Consider the following 18,076-nt stretch of genomic DNA (forward strand, 5'->3'; position numbering starts at 1 on the left):
TCCCCCTAAGTTGTAAAGTTTGTTTTCAACATAGTGTCTTGTACATCTCATTGTTACAATGGCTCAACCTTTATCCCTATTTAAGCATTTTGTTTTTTTTTCTTTCCCATCCCCGAATTAGAGAAGTGTATATACAAGATGCAGGGCACCGACATCAAATACAGTGAAAACAGGGGTTATACTGTGGGGGAGGAACTTACAAAGAAACAAAATATTCACATGCTACATTATAAATACGTTAGAAACAATAGCAAGAAGTAAAAAAAAAAATGTCCCTAAGTACTTTGTAGCTATTTTTTGGCAGTTTTTGCTGTTTGAGTATTTGCATTGACATGTACGAATGATAGATTATCATGCATATTGTGCTAATATGACCAAATGCGAACACATCTTGGTCATCTGCCTCACATCTTACATGCTGTCTGCTGAGTTGGCAGACTACACTATAGCCTGACTTTTTGTGTCTATAAACCTTGGTCTGGTCTTATGAAAGTTATTTTGGTTAGTATTTGCCTTATTCTTGGTTCAAGACATGCCTCTAGGATGTTTGTGAATATGTTACAACACTAAGTTTTCATGAATCTTACAAAACTGCTCTATAGGGCATGAACTGAAACTGAGGAGCTAGTCTTGTTAATAATTAAACATTTGGCAGTACTGTGGACATTAATACATTTGTGTAGTTCACCTGGACAAACCTTGGCACAATCAAATATGAAAATGAATTTACTCATCCCTTTTAGTCTCTGGATAGCATTTTAATACTTTTTTTTTCATCCTGTAGACAAAATAGAGAAAATATTAACCTTCCCTTAGAAATACAAAGTTCATAACCCACAGGACTGAGAGTTGTGAAAGAAAGTAAACAATTAAGACAATAAAATGCAATGCTGATTTAATGAAAATAACAGTTAATAATTTCTATATCACATTACAAGTGATTTAAGTGTTTTATATTGCTTTATTTCAAAATTTCAAATTAAGCGCCTAATTTGATATGTCAGAAAAACATACAACCCTTAAACAAGTATATGTATATGTTATGCAAGTAAACTATACAATGCATTTGTCTGAAAGAGTAAAACAGGTTAATATTAAAATGCATAGTAGATAAGTATATTTAATATTTAGAATGTAAAAGTTACTTTTATAAAATTACTTTCATAGGAAGATAAATATATCTTCTTATAGTGAAATGCCAGAGACATGACATAATCTCTGTTAAATGATCACTATCCCTAGCACATGGCTCATAATTTGTGGAGAATAGAAATAATATGGCAATGTTGGGGTGGAAAAATTTGGCTTCTTAAAATTTGGTAGCTTGTTGATTTGTGTCCTGTTTGCATATAACAAAAATATTTTATGACTACAAAGCAATTATTTTAAAACATTTTATAAACTAGCCTCTACAGGCTGAAAAACAATTTTGCTGTCAAATTTCCAAAGTCTAGAAATGAGGAGTTTAAGCTTGTATATAAAAAAGGATATTATTTGGTCCTTGAAGTATTTAAATCCATATTTGTCTAGAAAGTTTTACTATTATATTCATATTGAACAGGAAGAGGAAAAATTTATAAATTTAAAGTAATCATAGTGGTTAAAATATGGCCTACAATTCTTGGTAAAAGACATCTGAACATTATGTTTTCATTAACATGAATCTCCAAATGGGCAATTAAGTCCACATGATACATATGTGGAGCTAATAAAAGTAATTTGCCACCTATGTCATGAAGCAGTTACTTTGGATTCATATGTAAATATTTCCCTAGTTTTCTTGTAAAGTCTTTAAATCTAAAAATAATCTAAAATAGAAGGTAAAAGACTTAACAGTATAAAATTATCACTCCCAATGAGAAATCATGCAAGACCTGAAATTAAGTTGATAGGAACTTAAAGTGTATTTTAAATAGCAAACTGAAGCTTTTCAAAGAATTTTTAGAATGTCTTCATTATACTGTACTAGCAATAAATAGGCATCATGATACAAATTTAGTAATAAAAATGAAAAAACATTTTAAACCATGGGGTAGTTTAGTAACTTTGGTTCAGTTTTTCCCCCACTTCTGTGTCTCTTGTAAAGGAGAATTCACTACATCTCTGTGAATAACCTGAATTTCTTTGGCCCTGGAAACTCATAAAGTCCAACTTGGCTTTTGACACAGTCTAAGCCACTTGGATTAGGTAAAGCTGATCTTAAAAGAGAAAAAGTGGATACTCAGCAAACCCCAGCAGATATTTTGACACACTCTTGGAGCTGATAAGAGTTGTCATAAATTTAAACATTACCTTTCCTAGCACAGAAACCACTGCACTAATAAATGGCTTTGAATATTTTATGAATGACTGAACACCCTGCTTTGCTAATAAGTCTTCTGGAAAGCTCTGACTTTTTTGGGGATGGTTTTACTTTTGGAAGGAGTGTTGAAGACAAGCTACTGATGAGGTGTCATATAATTTTACAAGTTGCATAACTGCTTTTAACTACTAAAGTATCTCTGATTAAAATAACAATTGAGCTTGTAATTTTTTTCTGAGCAGCTGCTGCTACAGGGGGTCATTACCTTGGAGAGTTTGAAAATAATCGTACTCCCGGTACATGAGTTATGTAGTCTTGTGTTTTACAGCAAAGTACAAAGTTTAAAGCCTATAGAAGAATGTTATTTGAAAGCTGTCAAACCACGTTAAAAAAGACTGCATCGTCAAAAGGCCCTGGTGGCCACGATTCTGCATGTAGCCTTGTCTTATTCATTATAAAATGCATGTTTATAAAGTTCCACAGAGCATCCAATTCCCAATTCACTTATATCAGCAAGACTTAACTTGCTCATTAATCTAAATTCTTTTGCAACTTTAATCTACATGTTTAATTAATCATAAAATGAGGCGGTAAGTAATTTCAGCAATGTGTGGCTTGTTATCAGATGCATTTAATCACTCTTCTGTGAGCTCATTTGGAAACACCTGAAGATGTCGAGTGCAGTTTGAATAAGCATAAATTATTCTTTGTCAGTGTACTTCACTCAACTAATAAGACATTAATTTAAAAGGCACTGTTTGTCATTTTTAGATCTTTACCAATATTTTTAGCTTAGCAATATAACTCTAATTGTATATATGATTCAGATCCAGTGCCCGACATAGGAAAGGGTAAGAGTTTAATTCACTTTTCTTATTTACATGTAATTATGTCATGTAATCTTAGTTTTTAATGAGGATTAACCATCTTGTAAGTATTCATATGCTTTCAGAATAAGGTACTAATGAATTATAGTTGGAAAAATTATTTGTTGGTACAAAGGCTTATAATTCCTTGTTTTCTTCCTAGGTTAGGAATGCAAGGCTGTAAGTTTTGAGAGATGGCTCTGATTTCAGGATACAGGTAGTACATAGGGCTAGATGATAAAAATGTTAACATTAAAAATTTCAGTATAATAGCCACACATAAGAATATAAATAATCTTTTTATGGTACCATAAAGCCTTAAGTAATTACAATCTTATTTCCCACCAATGTTTTAACAGTATTGTCTAGTTGATGATATTTTTTTAAAAAGACCAAAACGGAAACAATAAGAAACTACTCAGAGCTTCAGAGCAAAAAAAAAAAAAAAAAATTCATGAGCACTGAATGGGTTATATATTGCAATGTCAGGAGTATGGGAATAAAAATTGCATTTTATAGGATGTCATCACCTGTCCTGTTTATGCCATGAGAGCAGTGACACACGGAAAGAATAATTATCTCAGTGGAAACAAATTTATGTACCTGCCGTGGAGCATCCTTCTTCATCTTACTCATGAACTCATCTCACTCCTGTGCTGTCTACGGATTGTCAGCAGTGAGCCAGAGGGAATGATTCCTGAAAAGGAAATATTGGTTTGAGCTGAAATATAGATAGCCATATTCTCCATTTTTATTTGATGTGCACCTCTCCTGGGCTTTTCTCCTTTCTTCAGGGATCCTTTAAACTAAGCTAAAAGTTATTTTATATGTCCATCTCTCACTCCATGCCTCATGACTATGTACATTTTTTTCTTCCTATGTTCCTTTCTAAGGGAAAACAAAATACCAGAAAGTCTCATTTGTATAGTGCAACTCATATAAGCCATAGTAGTACATTGCATTAAATGCCAATTTACATTATTCCACCTAAAGCACTATATGCAGTGTTTTCTTAGAACACTGATGAAAATTTAAACACTGAAAGCTTCTTCAACATCGTGGATGAAAAGTAATATTTCATTTAGACTTAGTTTTCTTGATGTGAATATTATTCTTATTCCTATATAATCTTAGTGGATATACACATATAATATATTATGAAGGTTTGTTATTGGTTCTCCTTGATAAGAAACCGATGGCTTCCTTAACTCCCCTTTCTCTGGAAAACTTAAGAAACTTTCCCCCAAGAGGTTTCTTTTCTAACTTTCTAATGAAGGTACAAAGAACACTGTAACCTTCCAGCCACTCCAATGATGTGGGAAATGGCCTGTCCTATTGTACTGTTAGGTCTCTCCACACAATGATAACTGATTTTATAAAATGTCGTATATTAATTGGAATTTTTCATGTGTATAACATACTTCAAGGGAAAAATGATAAACTTAGTCCCATGAAAGTTTTACATTGACAGATGTTTGAATGTGTGCCTACTGTGAGATATACTCCCATAGCTGTTCAACTTTATACAGCCCTCTCAAGCCAACACTTTTGCCTAGTTGCAAACAAAGATATATCACGTAAATATGTTTCTTCAATAGAGACTTTAAAATTGAACAGGGTGAAGCATACTCAGACTAATGAAGTGTTTTAGTGGGTGAAACATTTCTCTGTACTGATAGAAATTGTTAGCAGGGCTCTTATTTTAATGCATAACTTCTATAGCTGAAAGACAGCATGTTGGCAAGGAAAGGGATTACAGCAAAGCCTGCCTTATTTGTGGACTTATTGTGCATGGTTTTAATCAAGTGTGTTAAAAATTAAGAATAAAATAATAATTTAAAATAAGTATATAAAAAAATTTTCAAAACTAAAAATTTAAATCCCCATGCATACATTATACAGCTTAGTTGATGTGAAGGTTTCCCATACCTGGATTTTCATTATTATATGATTTCTTCAGTATTTCTCTCTCTGCATTTTATAAAAATATGTCTTTCTGAAAGCAAACACTACCAAAAATGAAAAGTAGAAATCATGATAATCCTCCCCAGCCCCAAAGGACATGTATTGTGCTTAATTTAAGTCATAGAATGAAAATTTTAGATTTGCTTAAAGATGCCATGTCTTTAGCACCCATTGCACTATTATGGGAAAAATGAATCAGTCATTCTACAGTATAGTACTAAACTGTGAATCCTGAGCGTAGCAGTTTTTATTCAAGGGTGGTCTCAGAACCACATATCTGTGGATAATAAAGGTCTGCTATATAGCCACTTTGCAGAGGGAATGGCTGAAGAATGACTAGAAACATGTGTGAGTGTCCGCTAGCTCATGAGCTCTGGGGAAGCTATTTGGAATTCCTGAGTAGATATCCAGGGTCTTCAACTATTGTGAGACTTCACATCCATCAGATGAATGAAGATGTCATGATACAGTCAGTCACTGGCATCGCTCTGACTTTACACCCCATTAGTCTCAATCTTTTATATTAAAAATGAGATAACCATTGCATACCCAGTAATGCTTTATGCTACTGCTTGAGAAAGCATAGCTCTCTCCCTATACCAATTTCTTAAACTAGTGAATTCTGTTGTAAATTTTAATGAAAAGTTCATTTTTCCTTACAAATACCTTGATAATTTATACCAATTTATGTTTGTTTGGATCCTAGCTTTACCTGTGAACATTATCTTTTATAGCTATACAGTCTTTCTTAATTGTGATTGGCTTTTGTAATATGACCACTTGGCTATCACATCAGTACAGTACATTTGGTGGCTTTAGGGGAAGTTCTGATGATAGATGTGCAAAACTCTGCTCATAACTTATTATGGATCCACATAGACTTCCTCATATAGGAGAGCAAAACACTGGGTTGTACAGATGGCTAAATGTGAATCAAATATTTCTCTGGAATTTATATAAGAAATGCATTGATTTGCAGTTACATTATCTTTTTTTTTCTTTTTCTTTTTTTGTGTGCTGGTCCTGGGGCTTGAACTTAAGACCTGTGAGCTTATCCTGAGCTTCTTTTGCTCAAGGCTAACCCTTTACCACTTGGGCCACAGCTTCACTTCCAGCTTTTTTTGAGTAGTTTATTGGAGATAAGAGTGTTACAGACTTTCCTGCCCAGGCTGGTTTCAATCTGTGATCCTCAGATCTCAACCTTTTAAGTAGCTAGAATTGCAGATGTGAGCCACTGGCACCTGGCTGCATTAACTTTACTACTGCCTTCACCTTACAGACTGTACCTTTTTTATGTTCAGAAGAAAATAGTAATAATTTGAGAAGCAGTTAATATTTTCCTTATCACTACAGTACAGCATCCAATTGGAGGTTTTTATATTTTGAGTGTGAACAGTGGGGTATTCTATAACTTTATACCATGAACCAAATGGTGAAGAAACTCAATACTGTGGCTCACCAGACCTCACGGTGTATTTCAAGTGCTTTTGTGGTATGTCATCTACTTATTTGACCACCCTACTCCCTTGATTTTGGCTATGGTTTAAAAATAGTAGCACTGGTAAGGATAGTTACATTTGTAATGGTAGAAAATTTTGAAATGCATTATTTATTAAATCTTAGATGAAGTGTTACATGTGCATAGTCAACTTATAATTGAATATTTTGAATATATGACAAACAAAATGAATAACAATAGTTTACTACTTCTTAGGGAGTATTGGAAGAAAGCAATTTAAAAGTGAAAGGTAAGAACAGATAAAGTTCATTTAAATAACATGTTACCAAATACATCTAAAATGTCATGTTCACATGTAATTAACATAGAAATTGTTAGCAAAAAAGTGAAAGTAGAAAATGGAAAAGTTCTTTGGTCACATGTAAAAGATCTTATGAACTTCAGTAATTTTGAATTATATTCTTTCATTTCAGACCTGGAGAGTTACATTTATTCTGATTGCTAAGGGAGAAAGTATGAAAAAATGAAAATAGTGGTAGTTACAAGGCTGTAAATATTTAAGTAGTCCATGTAGGAAAAATAGTTTAATAAGTTATGGATAAAATCAAAAGAATTTACTTTCCTAAGACATTAAAAGATTCAAACTGTTGGGGGGAAAGAGCCTGACAATACAATGTATTTTTCTTAATCTAGAGCATTTAAAAAATAATGGAAATGTAGCAAACTGCAAATTGAATTTTCAGTTCCTCAGACTTCATGACTACCAAGTGAAAATCTGATTTTCATCACTTAAACACATAGTTGGGTTACTTACAGAGCTATCCAGTGTATAGGTTTTAGTGGCAAGAAGCCAACAGTGAAATCAAACTCATGGTCACCCTATAGAAAATCCCTCCAATTACTGCTGTGTTGTTGCCAGCTGCATTTCCAGGGAACAAGAGCTGTATAGATTTCTGTGCAATGGCTGGGTTACTTAACACAGCTTGATTGGCTCTGTTCCTGCCTCTGTTCTTTTTGGCTAATAGCTGACCACTATAGTGGTTTGGATAAATAAGACTGAAGTGAACTCAACTACTTTTTGCATCTTCCTTTGTATACTATTTCAATCTCTTCACTCTCCCATATGTATACTCTATAAATGTTGGAGAAAGAGAAACTTAATTTTCTTCAAGCGAAGTGAAGTTATTGGGTTGTACCTGTTGTCTTTTTATGCTACAAATCCATCAGATTTTTAAGAACAAGAGTAATTTTTCATCTCTTATTTGAATTTATTAAATATGGAAAGAATGACAGTTTAAATTCTTTTAATTGTATTAGATTTTTTAAAATTTGAGATAATTGTTTGCTTTGTGGTCCTAGAGTTAGAAAAAAATTATGAGGAAGTCATCTGGTATTACCCTTGGACAAATTCTGATCAGAAGTTTTTCTGTTTTATGGTTACCCAAACACATAGATAGCCCAAGGACACTAGAGCTTCTATTGCTACAGTCCATGAAATAGAGAAAGGTAAATTTGGCTCCTTTTCCTTTTCACAAATGCTCACAGACTCATGTGTTCTAGTTCCCATTAAGTCAGGAGGATTTCCAACTTTTTGACTATGACTCAGAATAAGAGGTGAATTTATATGCAGACTTGGTATGCAATGTACCTTAAACAAAAAAGTTTTCATTAACTAGAGACTTTTTTCTCTGAAATGTATTTTTTTTCTTTTCCTTTCTTGCTTTCTTTCTTCACATCTCCTTTCTTCCCCTCTTTTATCTCTTTTTTTAAAAACAAAAATGCTAATAAATTCAGAAATTAATTTAATCACTCATTCAACCCATAGATAGAAAAATATTGCATTTAAGAACACAGGGCCTACTCCCTGTCCCTTAACTTTTTTGCTCAAGCCTAGTTCTATACCACTTGAACTCCACCTCCAATTAAGGATTTTTGGTGGTTCATTGGAGATAGTCCCATAGAATTTCCTGTCCTGGCTGGCTATGAACTGTATTCCTCAGATGTCAGCCTATAGGTGTGAACCATTGGCACCTAGCAGAAATTTCTTTTTGTTTATATAAGTATCAAATTTCATGTTGTTTGGTCTACCATTGTTTTTCAAGAACTGAGTGTCTTCTACAAGATATTAATTATATCATTTGTTTTGATAAAAAATAAATAGGAAGATAAACTTCATGCTCTAGTAAGAGCATGTAATTTATAAATAGTGGATCCAATTCTCATAATTACCTTGGAAGGTACAATTGAAGATGATGGTGGCACATATCTTTTCCAAGAGTATTGCAATAAATGGAAGAACCAGAATTCATATTCAGAATTTTTTAAATTAATAATCATACTCTTTTCCTTAATTCTAGTAATTTCTCAAATTTGTCTTACATATTTTTCATGTGAAGAGTAAAAAGCAAAAGAGAAAATAGATTTGTAATGAAAAACAAAGAAAAAGTTATAATGATGATTGCTACTTAATAATGTCAACTGAAATTTGTTGATAAGATACATTTCTCTTTGTAAAGCAAAACAAAAAAAGGAATAAGAAAGAAGGAAGAAAGGGAGGAAGAAAGGGAAAGGGGAGGAGCAGAAGAATGAACAGAGACACATATAGAAAATCTTGCTGCTCTATTTAAATCTTACATAATTAAATTTTATAAGTTTTCTTCTTTTTTGCATGTCTTTTTATGTTTTTTTATTGTAAAAAATTGTGTACAGGGGGGTTACGATTACATGAGTAAGGTAATGATTACATTTCCTATCAAACATTGTTACCTCTTCCTCTGTTTTTCCCCTACTGTTTTTCCCCACCTCCTTACTCCCCTTCCCCCTCCCCACTTCTCTCCTCTTCCCCCAGTTGTAAAGTTTTTTTTGGGGGGGGGCGTCCCGTCGTGGGACCTGAACTCTGGGCCTGGGCACTGTCCCTCAGCTCTTCAGCTCAAGGCTAGCACTCTACCACTTGAGCCACAGCACCACTTCCAGCTTTTTTCTTTTTGCTTATGTGGTGCTGATGAATCGAACCCAGGGCCTCATGCATGCAAGACAAGTGCTCTACCACTGAGCCACCTTCCCAGCCCTTTGTGTGTGTGTGTGTGTGTGTGTGTGTGTGTGTGTGTGTGTGTGTGTGTGTGAAAATACCGTACAGAGGGGTTACAATTACATGAACAAGATAATGAGTACATTTCTTATCAAGCATTGTTGCCTCCTCCTTTGTTTCCCATCCCTTCCCATCTGAATTTTATTTTTTATTTTTTGTACATTTTTAATTGTGAAAATACTGTACGGAAGGGTTGCAGTCACATGAGCAAGGTAATGAGTATATTTCCTATTGCGCATTGTTGCTTCCTCCGTTGTTTTCCCCCTACTAACTCTTCCCTCCCACCTCCACAACTCCCCCCCCCCAAGTTATAAAGTTCAATTTCAACATAGTTTTTTGTACTTCTCATTGTTACAATGGGTCAACCTGTATCCTTATTTAAGCATTTTATTTTTTCCCTTCCCCTCCCTGATTTAGAGAAGTGTATATACAAGATGCAGGGCACCGACATCAAACGCAGTGAAAATGGGGGTTCCCTTCCCCTTCCCAAATTAGAAAAATGTATATACAAGATGCAGGGCATCTACATCAAATACAGTGAAAAAAGGGTTACACTGTGGGGGAAGAACATACAGGAGAAACAAAAAAAATCACATAGTACATTTTAGATACATTAAAAACAATAGCAAGAAAGAAAAAACAAGTTGTGTCCCTATCTTGGGGTTTATTTCATTTAACATCATCTTATATGGTCAAATGTACAGAGCTTTTGACCTTTTCTGCTTGTCCTAGACATATACTATTTATTTTAAATTATCTTTATGTGGTTATACAAAAAAATTACCATTCAATCCGTTTATAAGCATCTTGATTGGTGTCACCCCTTTCCTCATTCTCCCATCTCTTGCAATCTAACACTTCTCTTTGATTTTAAGTTCATAACAGTGTTCATATTAACATTAAATTTTATAACTGAATTCTTCCCTTCCTTCCTCTCTTCATTTGTTTACCATTTATCCCCTTCCCCAGACTTCCCCACACATTTCAAGTGTCAGTTTTCCGGTATTCATTTTGTTGGACTATGAGTTAGGAATTAAATCATTTGAATTCTCGCCTATGAATACCGTATTTTGGTTACACAAATGTAGTAACTTATATACAACTTTGTATGTATTTACTTGTATAATTATAAATTAGTTCTAGGTTCCACATAGAACAACATTAGAATTTCTTGGCATTGGTAGAAACTTTCTGAGTAAATTTCCAGGGACCAAGCAAATCAAACAGAGAACTGACAAATGGAATTATATTAAACTAAATTATATTAAATTACATTCTTACATGGAATCTTTCTAACCTCCATTAAAAAAATCTTTATTCTTTTATGTTCTTCACAATCTCTGTTCTTCTATGAGAAAGATCATTCTTGAATCTTCTAGTAAGGTGCAAAGCAGCCTTATTCTTATTTTTTGAAAGGATTATCTAGGAAAATAATAGCTCTTCTATCTTCTTGCAATTCATTTCTTTTCCCATATCTCAAACATGCAGTTTCAGAAAACATATTTTATATTATTTATGGGAAAATGTTGCAATGTTGCCTGCTGCTTTTTATCTTGTGTAAGATTGTCTATGTTCATTGTATGACTATTAGAGAGATTCAATACTGAAACTGGCACTGATCAAGATAATTCTGCCACATTATAAATAAGTAATTGAAAGTGCAGTTTTATTCACAGAAATAGACTTGTTCAATATGTTAAGACTAGGTGATTCTTACCCCAATTCTTTAACTGAACAAAAGATAGGTGTGCTGGGTAGCAGACTCATTGAATTCTAGGTCAGCATTTTAAAACCAGCTTATCTGATGGTATTTGGACAAGGCTGGATAAATGAAATTTTGTTAAAATCACTGTTAGGAAAACACACTTTTGGTGCCCAAGAAAGGTAAGAACGAATCCCTTTAGTGATGGTAGAGTTCAGTAAGAACATGATCAATAAAAGCTACATTATTAAGATATGTGGGGTTGGTGAAATGTTCAATACTTCTGAGAATATATATTTGCAAAATTACTTTTTGTAATTATCAAAATTATAGACACATGACTGCAACAAAATTGTCATGGGGCTATTTGAAGTGTTCTAATAGAGTGAGTTACTGAACAAGAAATAAGGATTTTCAGAGTTGGCATATTATACAAGTTAAACTACTCTAGATTTATTGAATCCATAGTAATAGATCTAATGTTACTCTGATGCTACCTATTTTATGCATTTGATTGTGAGCCTTTAAGTAGAATCTAAGCCTATACATTTTTGGGTTATGGATTATATTTGTGATTCAAGGTCTTCTTAGGATTATGTAATGTTGTCAAAATACTACTTACAATCCCACCTACTCAGGAGGTAGAGATAGGGAGAATCATGGTTTCCATTGCCAGCCCAGTGAAAAAAATTAGTGTGCCCTCCTTCTCAACAATCTAGTCATGGTAGACATGACTCTAGTGTTAGCTATGAATGAGGTGTACATAGGAGGACAGTGGTTTAAGTCCAGAAAAAATATGAGGCCCTATCCAAAAAAATTAACCAAAGCAAATAATTGGTGGGAACATATTTCAAGTGGTAGAGTACCTGCTTAGCAAGCCTGAGTTCATACCCAGTACACCACCCCCCTCAAATAAAAAGAGGAAAGAAAAAAGGGCCGGGTGCTGGTGGTTCATGCCTGTAATCCTAGCTACTCAGGAGGCTGAGATCTGAGGATCACGGTTCAAAGCCAGCCTGGGCAGGAAAGTCTGTGAGACTCTTATCTCCACTCAGAAAACCGAAAGTGGTGCTGAATCTCAAGTGGTAGAGCACTAGCCTTGAGCTGAAGAGTTGAGGAACAGTGGCCAGGCCGAGTTCAAGTCCCATGACCCACACAAAAAAAGGGGGGGGGGATATGACTTCAATATAGCACCTTAGGTTCTTGTAGTTAATTTTTATGATGGGACAAATGTAGTAAAAATCATGAGGATGATTACTGTGTGACTATTAACTTTGTTTTGTTTTATGGCTTTGGATTTCAAATCTAAGCATTGTCATCAGTGTCATTGGTCACAAGGAGGAACTGGCAGAGAGAAAATGAACACATTTTGCCAATGTAAACTTCATCTCTACTCTTTTTTTTTTTTAATTGTGAAAATACCATACAGAGGGGTTACAATTACATGGGCAAGATAATGAGTATATTTCTTATTTTTTTGGGGGGGGAGGGTCCAGTTGTGGGGCCTGAACCCTGGGCCTGGGCGCTGTCCCTCAGCTCTTCAGCTCAAGGCTAGCGCTCTACCACTTGAGCCACAACGCCACTTCTGGCTTTTTTCTTTTTGCTTATGTGGTGCTGAGGAATCAAATACAGGGCCTCAGGCATGCAAGGCAAGGGCTCTACCACTGAGCCAACTTCCCAGCCCATGAGTACATTTCTTACCAAGAATTGTTGCCTTCTCCTTTGTTACCTCATACCATCCCTTCCCCTCCCTCCCCTCACCCCCCACCCCCATCCCGCAAAGTTGTAAAGTTTGTTTTTCGACATAACGTCTTGTACATTTCATTGTTGTAATGGGTCCACCTGTAACCCTATTTAAACAATTTGTTTTTTCCCTTCCCCTCCACAAATTATATCAACATCAAATACAGTTATCATTCTTAATTTCACTGCTTCTCTATCCAACTTCTTCTAGGGATGGTTCAGACTTACTAAATAGTTTCATCAAAAGTCTGCATAGAAGAACCTAATTGCACCAACAATGTCAGAAAGATAGGTGTTTTTAGATTTTATATATTTTCAGGATAGGATAGAAAGAAAGGAATTAACATCTACTGAGTATGTACATAAATGATCACATTTAGGTCTTAGAATAGGAAAACATCAGTGGCTGGGTTCAGTGGCTCATGCCTGTAATCCTATTTACCTGATAGAGATTAGGAGGATGAAGGTCGGAGGTCAGTTTGGGCAAAAAGTTAAGTCTTTAAAGAGAGACTTCTCTGGAGAGGAAATAAGAATGGCCAGTAGAAACATGAAGAAATGTTCAATGTCTGTGCCTTAAAAGAAATGCGAATGAAAATATTATTGATATTCCACCCTACCCCAGTTAGGATGGCCATTATCAAGGAATCTAATAACAACAGATACTGGCTGGGCTGTGGCCAAAAGGGAACACTACTACATTGTTGTGGAATGTAAACTTGTTCAGCTACTCTGGAAAGCAATATGGAAGTTCCTTAAAAGACTGAACATAGAGCTCCTCTATGATGCAGCAATCCCACTCCTGGGCTTTATTTATTATAGCTAATATATAGACCCAACCCCGATCCCCTTAGTAGATGAATGGATCAAGAAGATGTGGTATGGTATGCGTATACAATAGAGTTCTATGCTTCCATCAGTTAGAATGACATTGTCCCATTCATAAGGTAATGGAAAGACCTGGAAAAATTATATTAAGCAGGCACAAAGAAATATAGGTTGCATGTTGTCCCTCATTTATAATAACTAGATTATGTTTATGATATTCTTAGCAGGGGATCACAATAGCCCAATCGCTAAGTGCACAGGACCATATATAATGAAGTGTATCAAAGTGAACTCCAGGAATTGGAAAGAAGAGGCTCTTATTATGTGTGTTGTATGCAGTTATTTCTATTTTTTTCTTTCTGTTTTATTTTTCTGAACCCTTTGTCTTGTCTATAAGCTTATCTGATGCGTGGAAGAGGAAGGGAATCCCAGAAACAGAAGGACAAAGTCTGAACTAATGCAACAATGATACTCACTAGCCACTACATTGGAAATGAACTTTACAATGTGGGTGAAGGAAGGGAGTGAGGAGTGGTAAGCAGGAGAAAATGAGGGGGGAGTAACAGTGTTTAAAAAGAAATGTACTCATTACCTATTTATGTAACTGTAATCCTCGTTCATCACATTTATAATAAATTTTAAAAGTTTCTATTCATTATTCCACTCCAAATTTTTTCTAGCTAATATTTACCAACCTTATTTATTATATGTGCTTATTATTTTCATTTCTTAATTTATTTTTATTGTAAAGTTGATGTACAGGGAGGTAACAGTTATATGAGTCAGGTAATGAGTACATTTCTCTTTGAACAGTGTTACCTCTTCCCTCATTTTCTCTGGTTAATTACCAACTTTTAAACAAAATGTTAAAAACTAGATAAGATCAATTGTTTCCAAAAACATACAGAAGAGATTTTTGTTGTTTTTGAATTTTGTTTGAATTAGGGACTCACTCTGTTGCCAAGACTGCACTCCAAGTCTAGGGCTAAGTGATATTTCTATCAGCCTTCTGGGCAGCTGGCACTTACCACCATATCTGAATAATTTGAAAAAATAAGGAAAAATTTTTAGATATTTTATCAAGCACCTAGCCTTGTGATTGATTTCTAATAAGTGCTAACAAAATGTTATTGCGATGAATTTGGATATCATTTATTTATTTATTTTTTAATTTTTTTTTGGGTCCGGTCGTGGGGCCTGAACTCTGGGCCTGGGCGCTGTTCCTCAGCTCTTCAGCTCAAGGCTAGCGCTCTACCACTTGAGCCACAGCACCACTTCTGGCTTTTTTCTTTTTTGCTTATGTGGTGCTGAGGAATCAAACCCAGGGCCTCAGGCATGCAAGGCAAGTGCTCTACCACTGAGCCACCTTCCCAGCCCTATTTTTTTTTAATTAATAGACATTTACTGAGACTAGATCTTACTATATTTCATGTAGACATGCTTGAGATTTAAATATAAATAACACACTAAAACTAGTTTTAGGGAGTTAGAAATTTTAATGGATATACAAAGTGAGATATTATAATAGCATACTAGTATTAGAACTAAAATGTTAGTGAGATGAGAAACAGAAAATTGAAACTTACCAGGAAATCTGTGGGAAGACTGTATTGAGTGAGTTAGCATTTTTTCTTCTCACAGGACAAGTGAGAATTCTGTATACTCAAAATTGAGTATATAGAATTTGTTAAAGCATTTAGACATGAAGAGGACCTGATATGTTTGGAGAATTAGTTCAGTACAGTTGGTGGATGTGGGGAAGGGGAATGAAGAAAAAGATTAGGCTAAAAATACACTTGAGAGGTTAATATATGAGTTTCCTGATGGGAACCTGGGAAATGTTTAATTTTAACTATTTAATTCCAGCAAGATATATGTTTTTCTTGTTTTGTGAGGTAGTTTTTTGTGTAGCACAGGCTGATCTCCTACTTGTAATCCTCCTGCCTTTACCTCTGAATGGGGGTTATAGGTATGTATCACCATGCTGAGCTCAAGCTGTATATTTTCCTAAAAAAATGACTTGTTCCATTAGCTCTCCTGTCTGTCTGTCTGTCTGTCTGTCTGTCCGTCCATCCGTCCATCCGTCCGTCCGTCCATCCATCCATCCATCCATCCATCCGTCTATCTATCTATCTATCTATCTATCTATCTATCTATCTATCTATCTATCTATCTATCTATCTATCTGTGTCTGTCTGTCTGTCTGTCTGTCTGTCTATCAGTCTCTCTTTTCATTCCTTTACTAGAGCAGATGAGATATTAAACTGTTAAAAATAATGACTTTGTATAGAGTTTGACATAATATAAAAGTACTTAGGAATGATGTATTACAGAAAAATGCTGGCCATTTTCCTTAATTGTCCTTTTGAATTGTATTTTGAACTGTCTTATATTTTATTAGGTGTTTTGATTTGCTAGACAACTTGTAGACCAGTCAAAAGGTTCCAAATTCTAAAAATAAAGGTACTGGCTTTTAGCATAAGCACTTATGATGAATAGTTCTTATTGCTGTTTTTAAGAGAAAAACAAATAAATAAAATAGGTGAATGCATATCATCTTTATAGTTTCAGGAAAGTGTTAGCTGGCTATAACTTTGCTTTTCTTTATTTCTATCAGCTGCATATGTATATTAAGGCTTTATTTTAGGTGCAGTTTTTTTTATTTAAGAAGATCAGACTTTATAATATTTATTAGTTACAATAATATAACTAATATTTATTAGTTATAATTTTGTTTTCTTCCAGAGAAACATCTGAGAGTCTCCCAATTTCAACTTGAAATTGCTTAGTCAGGTCACTTCCAGATTACAGAGAGCATGATGTGTTTCACAAGTCAAAAAGTTTTCCATCAACTAATACCCAGCAGTGAAAATTGTCAGAGAAACAACTAATTAATCTCTGCTCCTTTACAGCTGTTAAATGCAATGCATAACTACAAGTCCTGTTAAATTAATTAATGATTTCAATTATGAACTTTTCTCCAAAATGTTATGATTCGAATCAGGCTGATAATGCAGTGACCTGGGAGTGTGAAATCTGTGTTATGAGGAGAGTTGCCAGTTAATTGATTCACAAATTATTTAAAGTTTGTTGCACCCAAGGGAGTGCTCAGTTTCATGACAGCCATTTCTTAAAGTGTACAAATTCCTTTTTTCACCCTAAGAATATCTTCAGTTATTCAGTGTGATAAAGTATCAGTGTATCTCTAGACCTGTGAGTAACCTTAAGGTTTGTGATGTAGAATTGGAAGGTGAATATGTGGTTATTAAATCTATGAGGAAAAGAGAAAAAAATATTCACCCAACTTAATGATCCTCTTTTGTGAAAATTTTTCATTCCATTTAAGTAATTTAAAATATTTTTCTCTGGAAGAAAACTGTTTTTGCACTTTCTATACAATGAATATATTTCATGTTAAAAAGCAACTTAAGTATGCATTCTGAAAAAAAATAGATTACAACACAATATAAATTGTTCCAATAGTTCAAACCTTTGAGTTGCTGGTAAAGTTAAAATGCCAGGGACTTAAATGCTGGAGAGGGTCCTGATGACTCAATGCAAAAGTATAAATTTTTCTAAGATATCCTGAATCTTTATTACAGTGTGCAGGAAAAAAAATTAAAGGTGTTATAAAATCTTGGCCAGTCTGGTTAATTTACTTATAACTTAAATAACAAATAAAAGTATACATATGTACACAGAGAAGGGAAGGAATCAATATCATCAATATTTTATAATACATTATTAAAGTTTTATTGTATGTTTTTATGCTGGGGCTGGAATGACTTTGAGTGGATGAGGTGACCATAAGAGAATCTTTCCCGCCAGCTGACAGGCCTAGCTGAAGTAGAAAGGAAAGCAGAGATTCTGAAGAGAGGCTCAGCATGCATAGAGGACAACAGGAAATTCTATGGACATAAGTGTCAGCTAAATTACTCGTAGAATCTAGAATCTTGTTTCACATACATATTAGCGCTTAACGAACAAGTTTCTTTTTTTTTTTTTTTTTTAAATTTCAGTGCTGTAGCAAAACAATAGCCTTCATAGTTTCCCTCAAATATGATAAACGGTATGAAAAAATGTTTTTCATTTGGCCTGCAAACAAATAAATTAGAGAAATTAGTCTCAG

General features: G+C 34.4%; 1 protein-coding gene across 10 annotated transcripts in view; it reads left to right on the top strand.

Annotated features, from left to right (window-relative positions):
• The window catches only part of Sox6 (SRY-box transcription factor 6), a 605,718-nt gene that overhangs the window by 165,212 nt on the left and 422,430 nt on the right, over nucleotides 1–18,076 (top strand). The window contains exon 1 of one of the 10 annotated variants that reach the window (XM_070032821.1): nucleotides 3,332–3,385. The exons of the other annotated variants lie outside the window; for them this stretch is intronic. Within the exon in view, the coding sequence (XP_069888922.1) occupies nucleotides 3,363–3,385 (23 nt within the window). The 5' untranslated portion in view covers nucleotides 3,332–3,362. Of the gene's footprint in view, nucleotides 1–3,331; nucleotides 3,386–18,076 lie in introns of those variants that run through there. 10 annotated transcript variants of the gene reach the window in all.

The sequence above is a fragment of the Dipodomys merriami genome, unplaced genomic scaffold (assembly GCF_024711535.1).
Source record: "Dipodomys merriami isolate MVZ:Mamm:240054 unplaced genomic scaffold, mDipMer1.0.p SCAF_21, whole genome shotgun sequence".
NCBI lineage: Eukaryota > Metazoa > Chordata > Mammalia > Rodentia > Heteromyidae > Dipodomys > Dipodomys merriami.